Below are 15,411 nucleotides of genomic sequence, written 5' to 3' on the forward strand. Positions count from 1 at the left end.
TTGTCATTCAAGTCCTGTACAACTTTTTCAATAATCCAAATCAGGCAGCAAAGAGACCACCAACATGTCATTTAATTGAGAACGATCATGTATTTTAATTAGCCTAACCATAACTCAGTAGCATAGCAGTGGTGTACGTTTTTTGTCCATCCATCAGTTTTATGCTGCTTATCCAAGGCCCAGTTGCCAGGATTAAAGTCTAACTAGAGAAGCCTAGCCTTCCTTCTCCCTAGCCACCTCCTCCAACTCATCCAGGGGACACCAAGGGGTTCCCTCAGTGTAATTTCGCCAGTTTTTCCTGGGTCTTTCCCAGAACATTCACCTCAACTGGTGAACCAATCCAATCCTCATCCTAGCTTTAAAGCTGACCCCGGCCACCCTTCAAAGGAAGCTGCATTTCCACCACTTCTATCTGTAATCTTCTTTTTTCCATTACTACCCAGAACTTGTGGCCAAAGGTGAGGGTATAAATGTAGATCGATCGGTAGAGTGACATCTTTTCTTCTACGCTTCACTCTCTCTCAAACGCAATTCGTTGGTGCAGTGTCCTTCGGACGCCACACCAAACCATTGTCAGTCTTCACTCTCCCCTCAGCCGTAAACAAGGCCTCAAGATAGTTCAACTCCCTCATTTGGGGCAGCACCTGCTCCCTGACCAAAAGTGGGAACGCCACAAACTACCTGACCAACTCCTCTTAGCCTTGTAGATCCTGTTTCCCATGGATGCATGGACAGAGAACTTTTAATAATAGGTTGGAGAACGGCTACACTGATCATGTTATTGGATTTTTAAAGAACTTTGACCTTATTTTATTTGTTAATGGTCCCTCTCTGTTTCATTTTGGCAAATGAAAGAGCATTGGGACCTCTTAGTTGGATTCATTTGGGATGTAAGCATTGACGGTGGACTTTAAAGGACACGCCCATGTCACAGCAGTCATATTTGAGGAATTGTTATCCGCTCTGTGAGATTGCGAAGGCACGTTCTCCTTGTTTTGTGCTTCTGCAAGTATGCAGAGCCATGTTTCCTCAGACAGGAAGCTCACTGCCCACTTCCTCCTGTTTAATTCCCACTTGTGGGTCCATAAAACTGCTCCTGGGTCAGAAGAAGGGAGGTATGCAAAGAATGTCGCTGTCTGTCTAATGAGCAAGATAATTTACTTTTGAGTCTGGACGGGATGAACCGGCTGGGTTTTGAGAGAGTAAAAGGAGTTTATGAGTCACATAGGAGTCTTTGATCCATTGAACTGTGCAAAACATGCCCTTCTCCCCCCCGACTATGTAACAGAGACCCAGACCTGACTAAATAACTTTTAATTAGTTGCTTAGATAGCTTGATGTCATCATCTCGTGAACCATGATAATGTCAAATTTCTTTTGGCAGCATTTCCAGCCTCTTATGTTTCTTTTCTTCTTCTAGAGTCAGTCTCAATGTACTTCCACGTGATGCTCTGTAACTGACACAAGCTTTCTCGTTGCACTGTAGACATGATCAGGATTAACAGGACGGTTCCTCTGTTGACTCATTGTCATTCAGAAACTTAAACACGAAGTCTTTCTGGCAGATGTGATGGATCAAAACCTTTTAATGTAAAATAATTACAAGGCCCTCTAAACATTTTTCCGTTTATGTTTTTCTATTTTTAAAACTCTAAGATATATCTCAGTTGAGCTTCTTAATGCCCAAATCAAAACTGTGATTCTCTCTGACTTCACATAGCGCTTATTAACTGTCTCGTACCTGCAGGACCTCTTTTCGTTTATATTTTGACAACAGTAAAAACAAAGCTGCCATTTTCTGCGGGCGTATTCATCACCGCTAACCTTGAGTTAAATTAAGTCTAGATTACAGTTATCGAGCTTGTGTGGAATGACCCTATTCTGTCTAATTTACACAAGTTGTGATGCTAAATGTTGGCAGATGGTGTTTTGGTGTAGAGCAGCTGTGTTGTGGTGACGGCCTTAATGTGAGGTCATTATATAGATTGTAATTTTACCTTCTTATCTGATTTTTGTGGCCACTGACAGTTTCATGAGAAGATCTGTACCAGCTGCGTGTGCTTCCTCGGATATGTCCACTCATTAAAAGCTTTCTTGAAATTCGACTAGATTAGGATAATAGTAGACAACAGACATATTCTTTTTTTTCTTTTCAAATTCTATTGTTTGTTGATGAGTTTAATGTCATCTGAGCACCTTTTTGATTTCTAGCAAACGTGGATTGTCACATAAAAAGGATTTTAAGTACATCCATTAATTCAGTAGCTTATAAATCCACCTCTAGCATTTGATTAGCAGTGTTATTATTCTCTTAATTCTGTGGTCTGATATTTCCATATATGCATTTTTTTTGGTGACTTCTCATCAAACTCTTTGTTTGATACATGATTACAGTAAATGATTGACATAATTAAAATTAAATAGATCAAAATTAGATTTATAATAGTTCAAATATGGGTTAAAGTTCTTCTCTGATGTGTTTTCCCTCAGATGAGCACAATGCCTGGCCTGCCCACACGACCCTGTTTCTACGACATTGACCTTGACCCGGTCACGGAGGAGATCACTGGGCTCTTCTGAGCATGCTCCCCAACGTTATTCTCGTGGGTATCATCTCATCTGTATCATATAAATGCTTCTGAAGAAGCTGCCATTGTTTCACTTTACATATTTCACAAGCAGCTATTGACAGTACAGTTCGTTACATCGACTGGCTGCTGGGACTTTGCTGCGTCTCCAGGCTCAGAGGCCCTGCAAACATCTTTGTTTTTGTTTTTTTGTTCCCAGGCTCCCTGCTCTGTTTTCAGGAGCATGGGCTCCATGCATTCACCATAAGGCTCATCTAAACCTGAGCCACTGGCAGGAAACAATTTCTTTCTCTTCCCAGCTGATCCGCATCAAAGCAACATGGAAGAAGAGGGAGGATTAGTGGACCATTAGACTAGCATTATGCTGCATTTGCACGTGTGTCATATGCCAAAGACCATGCCCTACAACCATATATATGTATATCATACATCCTCTACTTGTGTCAACTTTTTTCTGGGTATAGAAGAGTCCATTTTCTTGGATTTTATTTTGTTGTTTCCTTGGATGTCTAACTTCTGTTTGTTTTTCTGGAAAGAAAATCAAATGTCTTAATACAGTGTTGTTGTTTTGTACCTAAATGCAGTGAGTGGGCAAACTTGTCAATTAAGATGCTGGTGTACGCACAAAACGCCCTCATGTGACTTTGAGTTTCCTAATCTGTTAAGTGGTGCTGAATGTTAAAGGTGCTTTACATACACTGAGAAACACTACAAATGTCAATTATGTTCATAATTTCTAAGCAGTTTTTTCTTTAAGTATTAGTAAATTATTTTGTTTTGTGGTTTGACAAGAATATCTGTGCTTCTGTCATGTTATATATGTTGTTTGGAGGTATTTCAGACAATACCAACCAACCAGATTCTGGAGCTTCTTTAAGTGTTACCTTCAGAAAAGATAAAGTCAGCTCATTTTCACTTTTTTTCCATAGAGTGTAAAACAAACAGAGGTAGTACTCTCTGAAAACATCTGGTACAATCCTGAAAGCTGCTGTATGTCAAACATTTCATTTGTCAAAGATCAAAAGTGCCTTATAGCAGTAATAATAAACCTTTTCTTCACTCCAAAACTGTGTATTTCTGTTTTTACGTCAAGCATCAGACATGAGCTCTTTTCTTGCTGTTGTCTCGCGATTCTTTTTGAGATGCCGCGATACAATCGTGCCTCCTTTCACAGATGAAACCTTTAAGATTTTCTGTGCTTTTTTTCATTTCTTCGCATGCGTTTTGGAACGGTGTCTGAAAACAGATGATCCCCCTCACCCCCCAGCAGCACCCCAGGGTGCAACATCTGTCATTATGAGGTGTTTGGGTTTTCAGCATGAAGCCAAGTGTGCATGTGTGCACATGTGTCATAGCTGGCATTCCACACTTTCAAAGTCTCCGTGATATTCTGCGTGTTCACCCGGCAGTATCTGGCACTGGGAATCTTATACAATAGCTCCCCAACAGCAGATTTAGTGTGTGTATGTGTGTGTGAGAGAGAGAGACAGAGACTGAACCCTCTTGTTTTGATCTGATGACAGATTTAAAGATGTGTTGATAAGTTGTACACTTTGGCATTGCACTGTAATGCGCTGACAGATCCCTGTTTTGTTCGGTTAGAGTTGTTTACATTGAGTTTTTGACTCCATCTGAGAAATTGTTTAGGCTCTCATCTTTTAGCACTTCTGGACAGATTTAATAGATTTTCCAATTTCAGTACCAAGGACAGTGTCCTGTTGAATGTTTCATGTGAGAGGAATTCCAAGAGTTTCTGGAAAATTGGTCCAAATAGTTGAAGCTGAATGATCCTGGTCCCCAAACATCCAATTCACTCTCAGTTGTTTCAGTACTTTTATACTAAAAAAGTGCTACATTAACTGGGTCCTCCATTGAAAGTTATCCAATTAGTTTAGATTCTAGCTGCTCCGCAGTCCTGGGTCTATATGCTATCGTATTCTAGAGCCATCCGGTCTGCAGAAAACTATAAAGTGGCAAGTATCTGCTTTGTGCCTTTAACGTACCCTTACGTTACTGTTTCATAGAGCTCTGAGCATGACATATCTAGTAATGCTTTCAGTGTAATGAGAACATGCTTCCTTTTTCCTCTTTCATGTGACACCAGCATTACATTACTGCTCATTTATTGTGTGGACATACCCTCTGTCTTGCTGTCTCAGTTGGTGTTCATGAGTTTGTTCGAGATTTTACAAGATTGTCAGCTCTGCTTTACATCTGAGTGTTATTGTAATACTGTGTTCAGTTACTCTTCTTGAAATCTCCACATTCATCTTTTCACTGTGGCCCACTAGCTCTATCTTTTCTCCCCGAAACTTTTCTTTGGCTTGTCTATGTGGACAGTAAATGGCAACGTAGACTGGCTTCACTGTGGACAGAGTTTCATGGCAAGCTTGAGCCTTAGTGGTTCCACACTCAAAAAAATCTGTTGTTGGATGAACACAATTTAATCATGGCACCTTTTTCCACGCGATTTAACCAAGTACAATTACCTATTTTTGACCATGTCAAACCAACACATTTGGCATTTGGTGGTTTAATGTAACCAGATTACGTTGGATCAACGTAGTATACTTACATTGACTTGAAGTAATTTGTTGAAGTATGTAAAGTGAAATTTGTTTTAATTCATTCTACACAAGTGAAAAACTTTAGGAAAACACAATGAAATCTTGTTGTTTGAACAACTACTTTGTTAATCAAGGCTGGTAGTCTTGCTTAATGAACCAATATGGGGGTTGATGATTTCATAGAGACAAACAACCATTTGCACTTACATTCATGGGTAATTTAGAATCACCAGTTAACCTAACTCTAATTACACACTGCAAACCAGCCAGATTGTGGATTTGAACCCAGTCCCTTCTTGCTGTGAGGCAACAGCACTATATAGCCATCACACCACCAGGCTTAACAAAAGTAAGAAAGCTATGATTACAAGGCTTGATGCAGAATTTTCTGTACGTTTTTTGTCCTTGACAGGTTAAACCACAATAAATAGCGATACCATACACGTGGTGTGTGTGTGTAGCTGTCTGCCTCTTAAAACTCCAGCGATTTTTCCTGCAATTTGACATCTAATGTGATCTTGTGAATTTTGTGAGTCCAGGTAACTAACCACTCTTTACTAGATTGTATCATGTCATCTCAACAAGAACAAATTAAGTTGCTGAATTTCGTGCAGATGCTACATGATTTAATTACGTTCACCATAGAAACATGAAATTATTTAGTTCAAATTACAAGTTTGAATCTTGTACATGTATCAGCCACACAAATTCATTTTTTTGAGTGCATGATTGTTTCTGATCATCCTAACCAGTTTCCGATTAATCTTCCCAAAGTCCCGACCTAAACCCTACTGCAAACTTGTTGGCTATGATTTCCTGGCGTGGTCCCTGCTTTTAAGTAATCAAATCAATGAACTCTACCAATTATGCCAGGAAGAGTGGGCAAATATCCAAGCAGAATTATGCCAGGAGCTTGATGATGGCTACCAAAACTGGACTGATCGAGGTGCACCTTGCTAAGGGACATTAAACATCACTTTGGCTGCATCAGAACAATGATGTTACCATTGTTTATTAGATTCAGACATTTTGCCTTATCTTCTAGACATACATTTAAATCAAATCTTTCTGGAAGTCTCAAATAAATCCTAGTCAAAGCCAGGTTACAAAGCCAAAAGGGTTTTAAAAATTCAAAGATGGAAGTCTCCATGACACAAAGCTATTTTTACTGGAGAAAAAATGAAAGATTTATAAAGCAGCGTGAGTGGTCATAAAGATCAGTGTATGTTGCTTTAAATGAGTCCCCCTTATATTACCAGTAAGTAGCAGATGATCTCCAGTCCCTATCAGTTCATGTTGCTGTTATTGTTTCATAGTTGTATAATGTGTCCTGTGTGTTTTACTGTTTGACTGGTTATATCCTGTTATCTCTGAGTGTTTCTCTGTGTAAAGTCTTAATTTGTGTTGTTGCACTACATGCTTGGGTTTGTGTTTTGGTTTAGCTGTCGGGACCCTAAGTTTAGGCGTGTGTGAACTTGGCTTTAAATGCTTGGACTGTAATTTGTGTGTTCAAAAATTCCAAACAAAATGACACATTGGCTCAACCTACAATTACAATTACCTACAAACCAGTTCTGTAAACCAGAGCAACTGTACACAGACTTCATCAGAACAATGAATCACAGCAAAATGTAAACAAGATTAAAAATTAGGATCTAAAGAGATGTCAGACAGAGAGATTACATCATGGAGCGAATTCAGCTGGAATAACAGAGAAACTGTTTGTTGTGTTGCAAGTGTTATGAAGGTTGTGTTAGTGTTTTTACACGAAGCACAAGAAAGATTGTTCTCTCTGCAACACAAAATGAGTTTTCTTCCTGTTAAAAGGGAGTTTTTCCTTCCCACTGTTGCCAAAGCACTTCCTCATGGGGAGGGGGATTAAAATGCATGATCCAAGATAAGGTGGATGTCAAAGTAAAGCCAGGAGAACCTTTTTAAACAGGAGGAGAAGTCTTACCCTACCCCTGTCATCCTCTTCTCTAACTTTGTCTCCAAACTGATCAACCTGAGCTGTCTCTCTCATGGACTTGTAATTCTGTCCATCCTGCATCTTCAGCTCTGCCCAGCATGTCTAACTACTATTTTGCTGCCGTCACTCTGACACAAATCACCCTGCCACTCATCGTCACTTGTTTGTGGGTTCTTCTGCATTCAGTTTTGCATTAAATATCTGAAAAGCATACTCTGTTTGGGTTAAGATCAAGTGACTGACGTGGCCATTTCTCATTTCTTTGTGAGAAAGTCTCAGGTTGCTTTTGCAGTGAGCTTTGGGTCATTATCCATTTGGACTGTAAAATGCTGTATGACTAATTTTGTAGCATTTGTCTGAATCTGAGCAGAGAGTGTAACTCTGTACACTTCACAGTTCATCCTGCTATTTCTGTCATCAAAAAAACACTAGTGAGCCAGTTCCTCTGCAGCCATACATTTACTTTCCTTCACCATGTATGACCGATCACAAGCTGTCCTCTTTCCCTCTCTATACTTGTCTCTTCCTATCATTCTGGTGCAAGAATAAAGATCAGTGTATGTTGCTTTAAAGCACATTTATCTATCTATCTATCTATCTATCTATCTATCTATCTATCTATCTATCTATCTATCTATCTATCTATCTATCTATCTATCTATCTATCTATCTATCTATCTATCTATCTATCTATCTATCTATCTATCTATCTATCTATCTATCTATCTATCTATCTATCTATCTATCTATCTATCTATCTATCTATCTATCTATCTATCTATCTATCTATCTATCTATCTATCTATCTATCTATCTATCTATCTATCTATATTTGGCAAAGTCAAATCGTGTTCTAGAGTGTAACCAGTGGTTTGCACCTCTTAACCACCTTTTGTTATCTTCTTTTCTCATGTTAGATATTCCAGTGAAAAGATACTAAATGCAAGTTCAAAATTCTGAATGAACCGCATCTTTGATTAAATTTGTCATGACAACAAGGGAAGAGGTCTTAGCTGCACCTCTGAAAATCGGGCTCTATGCATAAAAATGTCTTTAATTCCTAAAAAAAATGAATGCATTTTTGTTGTTAAACCACTTGAATTATAAGTCTGCACTTATGATGTTTGCCACTTCTGCTCAAACTTGTCGGATTTCTGCCCTCGTGTCATTGCTGTGTTTTTAAAATTGCTCAAATTTAATTTACAGGAACAGAACAAAACTAACGGATTAATGCGGCGTGTGAATAAAAGGCCCTTTATCCTTTTAATTACTTGCCCTCCTCTTCCCTCGTTTGTTTATCCTCCATCAGCACCGGCTCTGCTCCTGCAAGGCGTGCCGCTGCACACCGGAGCCCCCCATGTGATACTGACGGGAGATGCAGGAGGTGGGGGCGTCCTGAAAGAGTTTGCCAGTCCCGACGCTTCATCACTCCAGATCCAGGCCACCCCGCGGCGGAGCTGCATCGTACATCGGACGCTTTGGATATTTGCTCCCTAAACACAGTAGTTCTGCTCTGGCTGCGTTTATTGCGGAGGCTTTTTTAGACCGTAAGTAGCCAAAGACGAAAAGAGTTGGCCATGGGAGCACAGAACTCAGCGCAGCAGGACGGGAAGAGCCAGGAGGATGCCTCAGCCTCAGCTTCAGCCTCCGCCGGGGATCTCAGCGCAGAAGTGAAGGCGCACCAGGAGGGAGACAGCGTCCTGGACAGCAAGGTACAGCCGACACTTGCGCCTTTTTAGCTCTGTCACAGTAAACAAGACCCCCCCACCCCCAGCCCTGCACGGTGAGCAGAGACAGACCCGGTTGCGGGGGGCTGTATCTGCGTCTGCTTCCAGCTGTAAAAGCTGTCGTTTTGTGCATTTATTGTGAGTTTACCTACATGTTTGCAAACATACCTGTCGCCCCCATCCCGCCTCCCCAGCCTCAAATCATGTGCTTCGCTGTGTGCATGAGTAATGTGCTGCAGCGCACCAGCTCCATGTGCGCCTGACGCTGTTTTTGCTGAGTAATGGCTCGAGTCTGCAGTCCCGCAGTAATAAAACGCCAGCAGCAGCTCAGCTTGGTCCAGGTTTACAGCCACACAGGCCATCGTTTAGTCCCGGATAACGAGCATAGTTTTCTTTATAGAATAGGAACTGATTGATTTGACTGTTTTCGGCCAGCTTTTACCGGGAGAAATGACGGATGTGATTCTCACAGGGACCGATGATTGCATAATTAATGTTCCTTTACAGCAAAAATTGTCAAAAGTTATTTTTATACTTCATCATAAACTATTAATCCCAATGTTCTTTGTAATTCCCACATCTTTTTAAAGATGGCAGAAAAACGTAACAAACAAACAAACAAACAAACAAACCCCCAAACAATTAAAACTAAGAAAATGAAATGTGTTAATAAACAGAAATCTGATAGATACTCAGATTTTCATTCCATAATTTTAAAACTACATGCATTACAGTTCAAGAGGTTTTTGGTGATGTTGTTAGTTCAATGTCAATGTTGATGTTAGAGCACTGAAGAAGCACCTGTTTTTATTTTATCTTTGCAAGACAGGAAATAGTTAAAATGCCTGTTATAATGTCTCAAAGCCCAAGGTGCCACCACTTTAACAGTCTTAGACACAAAGATGAAAACATTCAGTTTTTATCTAGCACCAAATCCTCTCAGAGGAAATCAGAGAAGGTTTGGCATTTGTGCTTGAGAAATGATTGATGCGGGAAAATAAACAGGCCCACTGATCAGCTAATTATTTAAACCTTTCCCTTCAAATCAAATCCAATCAAATCAAGCACTTTGATCTCGTGACTCAGCTGTTAGGAGTAAACAGCATTAAAGTGCTTTACATTTCCCATATGCCGGGCAGTTTTCTAACTCTAGTGTCACATTTAAGTCAGATGACACTTCCCGAGTCCCTCTGAAAGTGCAAGACGCTGCCTGCGCAGACAGCAGAGAATTTAAAGATAATGAATGTATTTTTATTTCTTTATTTTTTTAAACTTTTGTTTTGTTTTTTTCCACATTTGAAATTAAAATTATATAAAATATCCCTATTCCAAAAAGCTAATATGCTGTTTTCACTGCTTTAGCCCTGGACCATGCTGGGGTCCAGCTGCCACCACCTGAGGTATCCTGCAAACACTGCACTCTTACCAATGTGTCAGTTGCTCAGTATTGTGTGAATGCATATTTGGAAAGTGCCTACTAAGAACTATTTATGTCTTCACCTTCTGCTCTGTTCACGCCTCACATAACCCATCGGATTTATTGAGTGTTTTATAGATTAGAGGGCAACAGGTTACATTTCGTGGCTCATCTCAGTCTCTTTAAGGTCAGCAGAAAGGTCACATGATACTTTGGGTGGGAGGTGTTGGTGGGGGTGGTGGTGATGGGGGGGAAAGGGGCGGGGGTACATTAAGAATCTAATCCAGATTTGAATCACGGTCGTTGCTTCTTGTTTATTTCCAAAGAACGTCTGTGTGGCGGTTGGACATTTTAGCCTCAAGCCTCGAGCTCTTATCTCAGGCGTCATCATGGATTGCAGTGTTTTCACTTTTATTTCCAAGTAACTGTGGGGACTTTGTCATATGCAATATTTCAAACGTCCCGGGGTGTTTTAGGTACATCTTTTATTCTCTGTGATTTCAACCGTGACAGGTTGGAACAGTTTGTGATTCCCAGTCTACGTCTCTGCCACTGACAGTAAATTTCCAGTCATGCTGTTTTGCTGTTTCCACATCAGTAATTACCAGCTAGTATCAAATATTAGTTATTTGTGGAAAAATATGAGAATTTGTAGGACAGACCTTTATTTCTAATTGGAGCAGAGTCACGGATCTTTAAGAAGACTTTTTCCCCCCTCGAAAAAAAGTGAAATTCACTAACTTTTCCTCTCAGCTGGAGCGATCTGACTTTGCACGCTGTCGCAAGCATGAGCCTCTAGTCATGGGTAAATGGATGTTTTCTTCTCTAGTGGTTTGTTTAGTATGTGTGGTTCAGTAAAAGGGAAAATACCACCTGCATGGAAACAACACTGAAAACAAGGTTTGCGTGTTCTCGAGTAAGAGTCACCACTCGCAGAGAAGATGTTGCTGCTGATTCTTTTCAACGCCACTTCCACTGAAAAGAAAACCCATCACATGTCTAAAATGAGAAAAGGAAACATTTTGAGAAAAGTATCAGTTCATTCAATTTCTTCATTCGTTCTTTTGCCAAGAGTTTGTTGGGGAGACCTGGGTGTAGGATGGGTATCGAAAACCGGTTCATGTTGAGAACCGGTTCCCACTGTTTCAATTCCTTGGAATTGTTTGCCATTTTTGCAAACGATTCCCTTATCAATTCCAGTCGCCCCGAATGACGTCAACACGTCATGGCTGATTGGGACCATCATTTACCTGGCAGGAAACATGGCGCCTAAGCGGCTCAAACGCTCAAAAGTTTGATTATACTTTACGAGAACGGATGACAACTTGCAATACTTACAAAGTAGATATTTCATTTAAGGGAGGAAACACTACGAATATGCAAAAGCTCACAAAACACGCGATGACCTTAAATGAATGTCATGTTTTTAATTCCGCTCCGGATTCGTGAATCTCAACCCAGCAGCAGCGGTAACGTTTGCACGTCCTCTCCCGTTAATGCGGCAGGTATTATGTTAGCGCGATCTGCCTTATTACAAAACCTGCCATTACTGTGCATTTAGGTGACCATGATGAGAGAGACAGACAGAGTCTGGCTCAGATGCTGGCAGTTCTCGCTGCAGTCTACTGGTAGCGTCTCTTTTCAGGCCATGATAGACGAATGTCACCGAGCAGTGACTAAGTTTGTGGTCAAAGGCTTGCACAGCAGATGCTCCGATTTTCGGTAAGTGAATGTGTTTAATTGTAGGCAGGGACATTACTGGATATTCTTGTGTAATTGTTACAGAATAATTTATGTTATACTTTGTTATTGCTACAGAAGAATATTTATGTTATTATTTTACATTTACATTTTTTTTCCTGGGGACCCTGTGACACCCCATTGAAGAGCCGTAGGCTGGATCTCTTAAGATCTCACTGTTGGGTTTGTAAGGCCATGTTACTCCTAAATTTCTATCTTGTTCAAAGAGAATATATAAAATAAAGTTCTAAGCTATTCGACCTTAGTGTTCTCCTTTTTTAAAAATAAGAATCGATAAGAGAATCGATAAAGAATCGAATTGTTAAACAGAATCGAAAATAAGATAAGATAAGATAAGATAAGATAAGATAGAACTTTATTAATCCCTCGGGTGGGTTCCTCTGGGAAATTCGATTTCCAAAAAAGCACAGCACCGACAGAAGTTACAGAGTTACAGAATATTATATATATATATATATACACACACACACACACACACACACACACACACACACACACACACACACACACACACACACACATATATATAAATACAGAGACAATATAAATAAAATATACGAAGGGGATAAATAGAGTAAATAGGAATAAAAAATAAAAATACAAGTGAATTGCACATTTCAAGTATTGAGGTCTATTGCACTGTTGACTGTTTACAAAAGTATTGCACAAAAGGTATTGCACAGTGAGGTGAAGAGGCACTACAGCTTAGTTGTTCCCCCCTCCTTTGTCCTCCTGTTTCCCCTCCCTCTCCCCTCCAGAGAGGAGTGGGGATCAGAATCGTGAAAATCTTATCAATACCCATCCCTACCTGGGTGGGAGCATATGTTGCTTTAAATCCTTTGTATGCCTTTCAGTACTGATGGTGCCTTTCCAGATGTGCAAGCTGCCCATTCTATAGGCACTACCACACCCCCATATCATCAGAGATTTAAGCTTTTGAGTGCTGATGACACGCTCTTTAATGTGTAGAAGATGTTGCTGTGTTCACGTTTTCCTAAAAGAATTTCACATTTCGATTTGTCTGAGCACAGAACAGCCTAAATGAACTGAAGCCATCTTTCTGTGATATTATATACCATAGATGATGAGATGATCAAAGTCTTCACAATTGTTGAACCTCTGCCAATCTTCAACTCTGAGAAGCTCAGCCTCTACAAGATGCTCTTTTGTTATGTCCATTCATTTTGCTCACCTGTTGCCAAATTAACCCGTTTTTTCTCAAAATAGTTCATTTTCTCAGTTTAAACCTTTGACATGTTTTCTGGTTTCTGTTGTTTTCTTCATTCCCTGATCTGTTACTTTTTTAATAATGTCTTTAAAAAAACTCCTCAAACTAAAACCTTCCTAAAGTTTTTTTTTTTTTTTTTTTTAAATGAATCACTTGTTTGTCCAGCAAATAAAAATCTCAACAACGGGCACACATAATCTAATTAAAAGAAGCCAGAAGCTAGAGCTTTGGCTGTGTTTTGTATGAAAGTGAGATTTTAAAGACTAAACAAATACTTCCACGTCAGTTAAACTGACAGGTATTTGACCTCTAGTCAGGACTTCAGACATTTTCTTGCTGTTTTCCTTTTAAACCTGTGTGTCGTCCAGCACAGAGGAGAACCATGACCTTGTCTGTGGCTCCCAAGTATTTTATACTTGAACCAAAAGAAAGGAGTCGCTGGAAAACTGCTGTTTTCTCTGTAAGTGATACACGTCTATCTAAGATGAAAACAGATATTTTAAATCCATTTATTCAGAACAAACATCAGAGTTAGACAAAGCATGTAATCTTTAAGGGTCTATTTTCACGTACATTTGTATAATATGTTGTATTTTAGGGCGAGAGCGGGAAGCGTGTGTGTGCTTTGTTGGTTGTAGCGGTTGGAGCCTTCGTGCTTGATACGCAGTCAATAAATATCCTCCTGACTCCACAGAGGAATGTTAGAAATGTCTCCCTCTCCACCAGCGCCACGGCCCGCCTTGCTCATACCTCTCTGTCTCCTCGACCTCACCAGTGGTATCAAAACGATCACATTACGCTTGTAATTTAAGTAGGTGTTTCCGAGACTTTTTTCTTTTTAACGCAAAAATGTTTTTCTTTAACCCAGCTCTGCTGGCTTTGCTGCTGTTTACATGACATACTCTGTGAACTTAGAGGCTCAAAATAAGAAAATAAACAAGTTTGGCCAACACAAATGAAAAAAAATAGTTAAAATGAAGAATCAAAGAATTTAGATTTCACAGTACTACAACTCCTTCTTCTTGTCTCTCTATAATGCTTTTATACATAATATAGCTAGAATGTAGTCTATAGATATAGAATCTGCTGCACTGGATTCTGTTCGGAGCACAACATGTAACCTCCTCTTGTGAAAAACTCCTAAAATATTAAGCCTGAATTTTTAAGAATAAAGATATAAAACCTTGCAAAATTTGGGAATACTTGCTACCTGATGGTCAGTGCATACATTTATGATTAATACATAGAAGCAAATTGTTTAAAGCAAAGGTCTTCTTAGCTCTCTGATTATTTAATATTGATTAGAGTGATTCAGCAATGCCTGGAAAAGTTTCCAGGGGTCATCACCTGGGTCGGGATGGTCATGAGCATCAGATCTTTGCAGGGAAGGATTTCTACAGAGAAAGACCCCTGCAAAATACTCATGGAAAAAAGTAATAATGTTTGCAAAAGTATGAAAAGAAATATAAGTTATGAAATATTAGCATAGCTGAAGTTTAATGTGATGGTACTGTGAGGATTATTCCTAATCGCTATTCTGCAGCTCTGATCTGAAAAGCTATCGAGCTATCGAGCGTGCTGCCATTTAACTTAACTGTGTGATTGTAAGCACCCTGATAGTGGCTGAGGTAACATGTGACCATGATGTGACACCTTTGGGTTTTTGAGGTGTGAGGCACTGTGAAAAACTAAGTGCATCCTTACTGCCTCTGTAGAAATTAAGAGGATAAGTAAAATCCAGGTGCTGATTATCGAATACATGTGTGAGCACCTGCAAAAAAGCAGGATTTCTGGAAATTTGCTGGTCTGGACTAATCAGTTGTGTGTTAACATAATGACATTAGCTTCTCAGGAGCGGATGTCCAAGCAGATCCATCTCAAATTCAGACTGTGCAATACTCAGAGAAACTGCAAAATAAACCCCGTAAGGCTGGGCCAATATTTTAGGCTTGTTTTGAAGAGACAGTACCTGGACACCTCACACTCACTGAGCTGACCATGTACCAACGTGTCCCAGAGTCCAAATGTGAAGCCGTCTGTCTGACAACAAAACGTTTAGCCGTGCAAAAGGAAAATGATGCCAAGCACAAAAGAATGACTCCAAAAGAAAAGACTCATGACATTGCAATCGCCCAGACAAAGTAAAGACTGCAA

At 39.9% G+C, this 15,411-nt stretch overlaps 2 protein-coding genes across 3 annotated transcripts in view; both read left to right on the top strand.

The window, feature by feature from the left end:
- The window catches only part of mthfd1l (methylenetetrahydrofolate dehydrogenase (NADP+ dependent) 1 like), a 44,563-nt gene extending 40,916 nt beyond the window's left edge, over positions 1-3,647 (top strand). For both annotated transcript variants that reach the window (XM_086264204.1, XM_086264205.1), the window contains 2 exons: positions 2,491-2,603; positions 2,788-3,647. In XM_086264204.1, coding sequence (XP_086120330.1) covers positions 2,491-2,580 — 90 coding nt within the window. In that variant the 3' untranslated portion in view covers positions 2,581-2,603; positions 2,788-3,647. The remainder of the gene's footprint in view (positions 1-2,490; positions 2,604-2,787) is intronic.
- A 4,879-nt stretch (positions 3,648-8,526) lies between these two features.
- Positions 8,527-15,411, top strand: part of akap12b (A kinase (PRKA) anchor protein 12b) — a 53,935-nt gene continuing 47,050 nt past the window's right edge. Inside the window, exon 1 of the mRNA XM_086264212.1 lies at positions 8,527-8,836. Within this exon, the coding sequence (XP_086120338.1) occupies positions 8,702-8,836 (135 nt within the window). The 5' untranslated portion in view covers positions 8,527-8,701. The remainder of the gene's footprint in view (positions 8,837-15,411) is intronic.

Source organism: Aulonocara sp. 'chitande type north' Nkhata Bay, linkage group LG15 (genome assembly GCF_057382095.1).
Source record: "Aulonocara sp. 'chitande type north' Nkhata Bay isolate Kocher_YH1m ecotype deep benthic linkage group LG15, A_spYH_male_GT1.1, whole genome shotgun sequence".
NCBI classification, from domain to species: domain Eukaryota; kingdom Metazoa; phylum Chordata; class Actinopteri; order Cichliformes; family Cichlidae; genus Aulonocara; species Aulonocara sp. 'chitande type north' Nkhata Bay.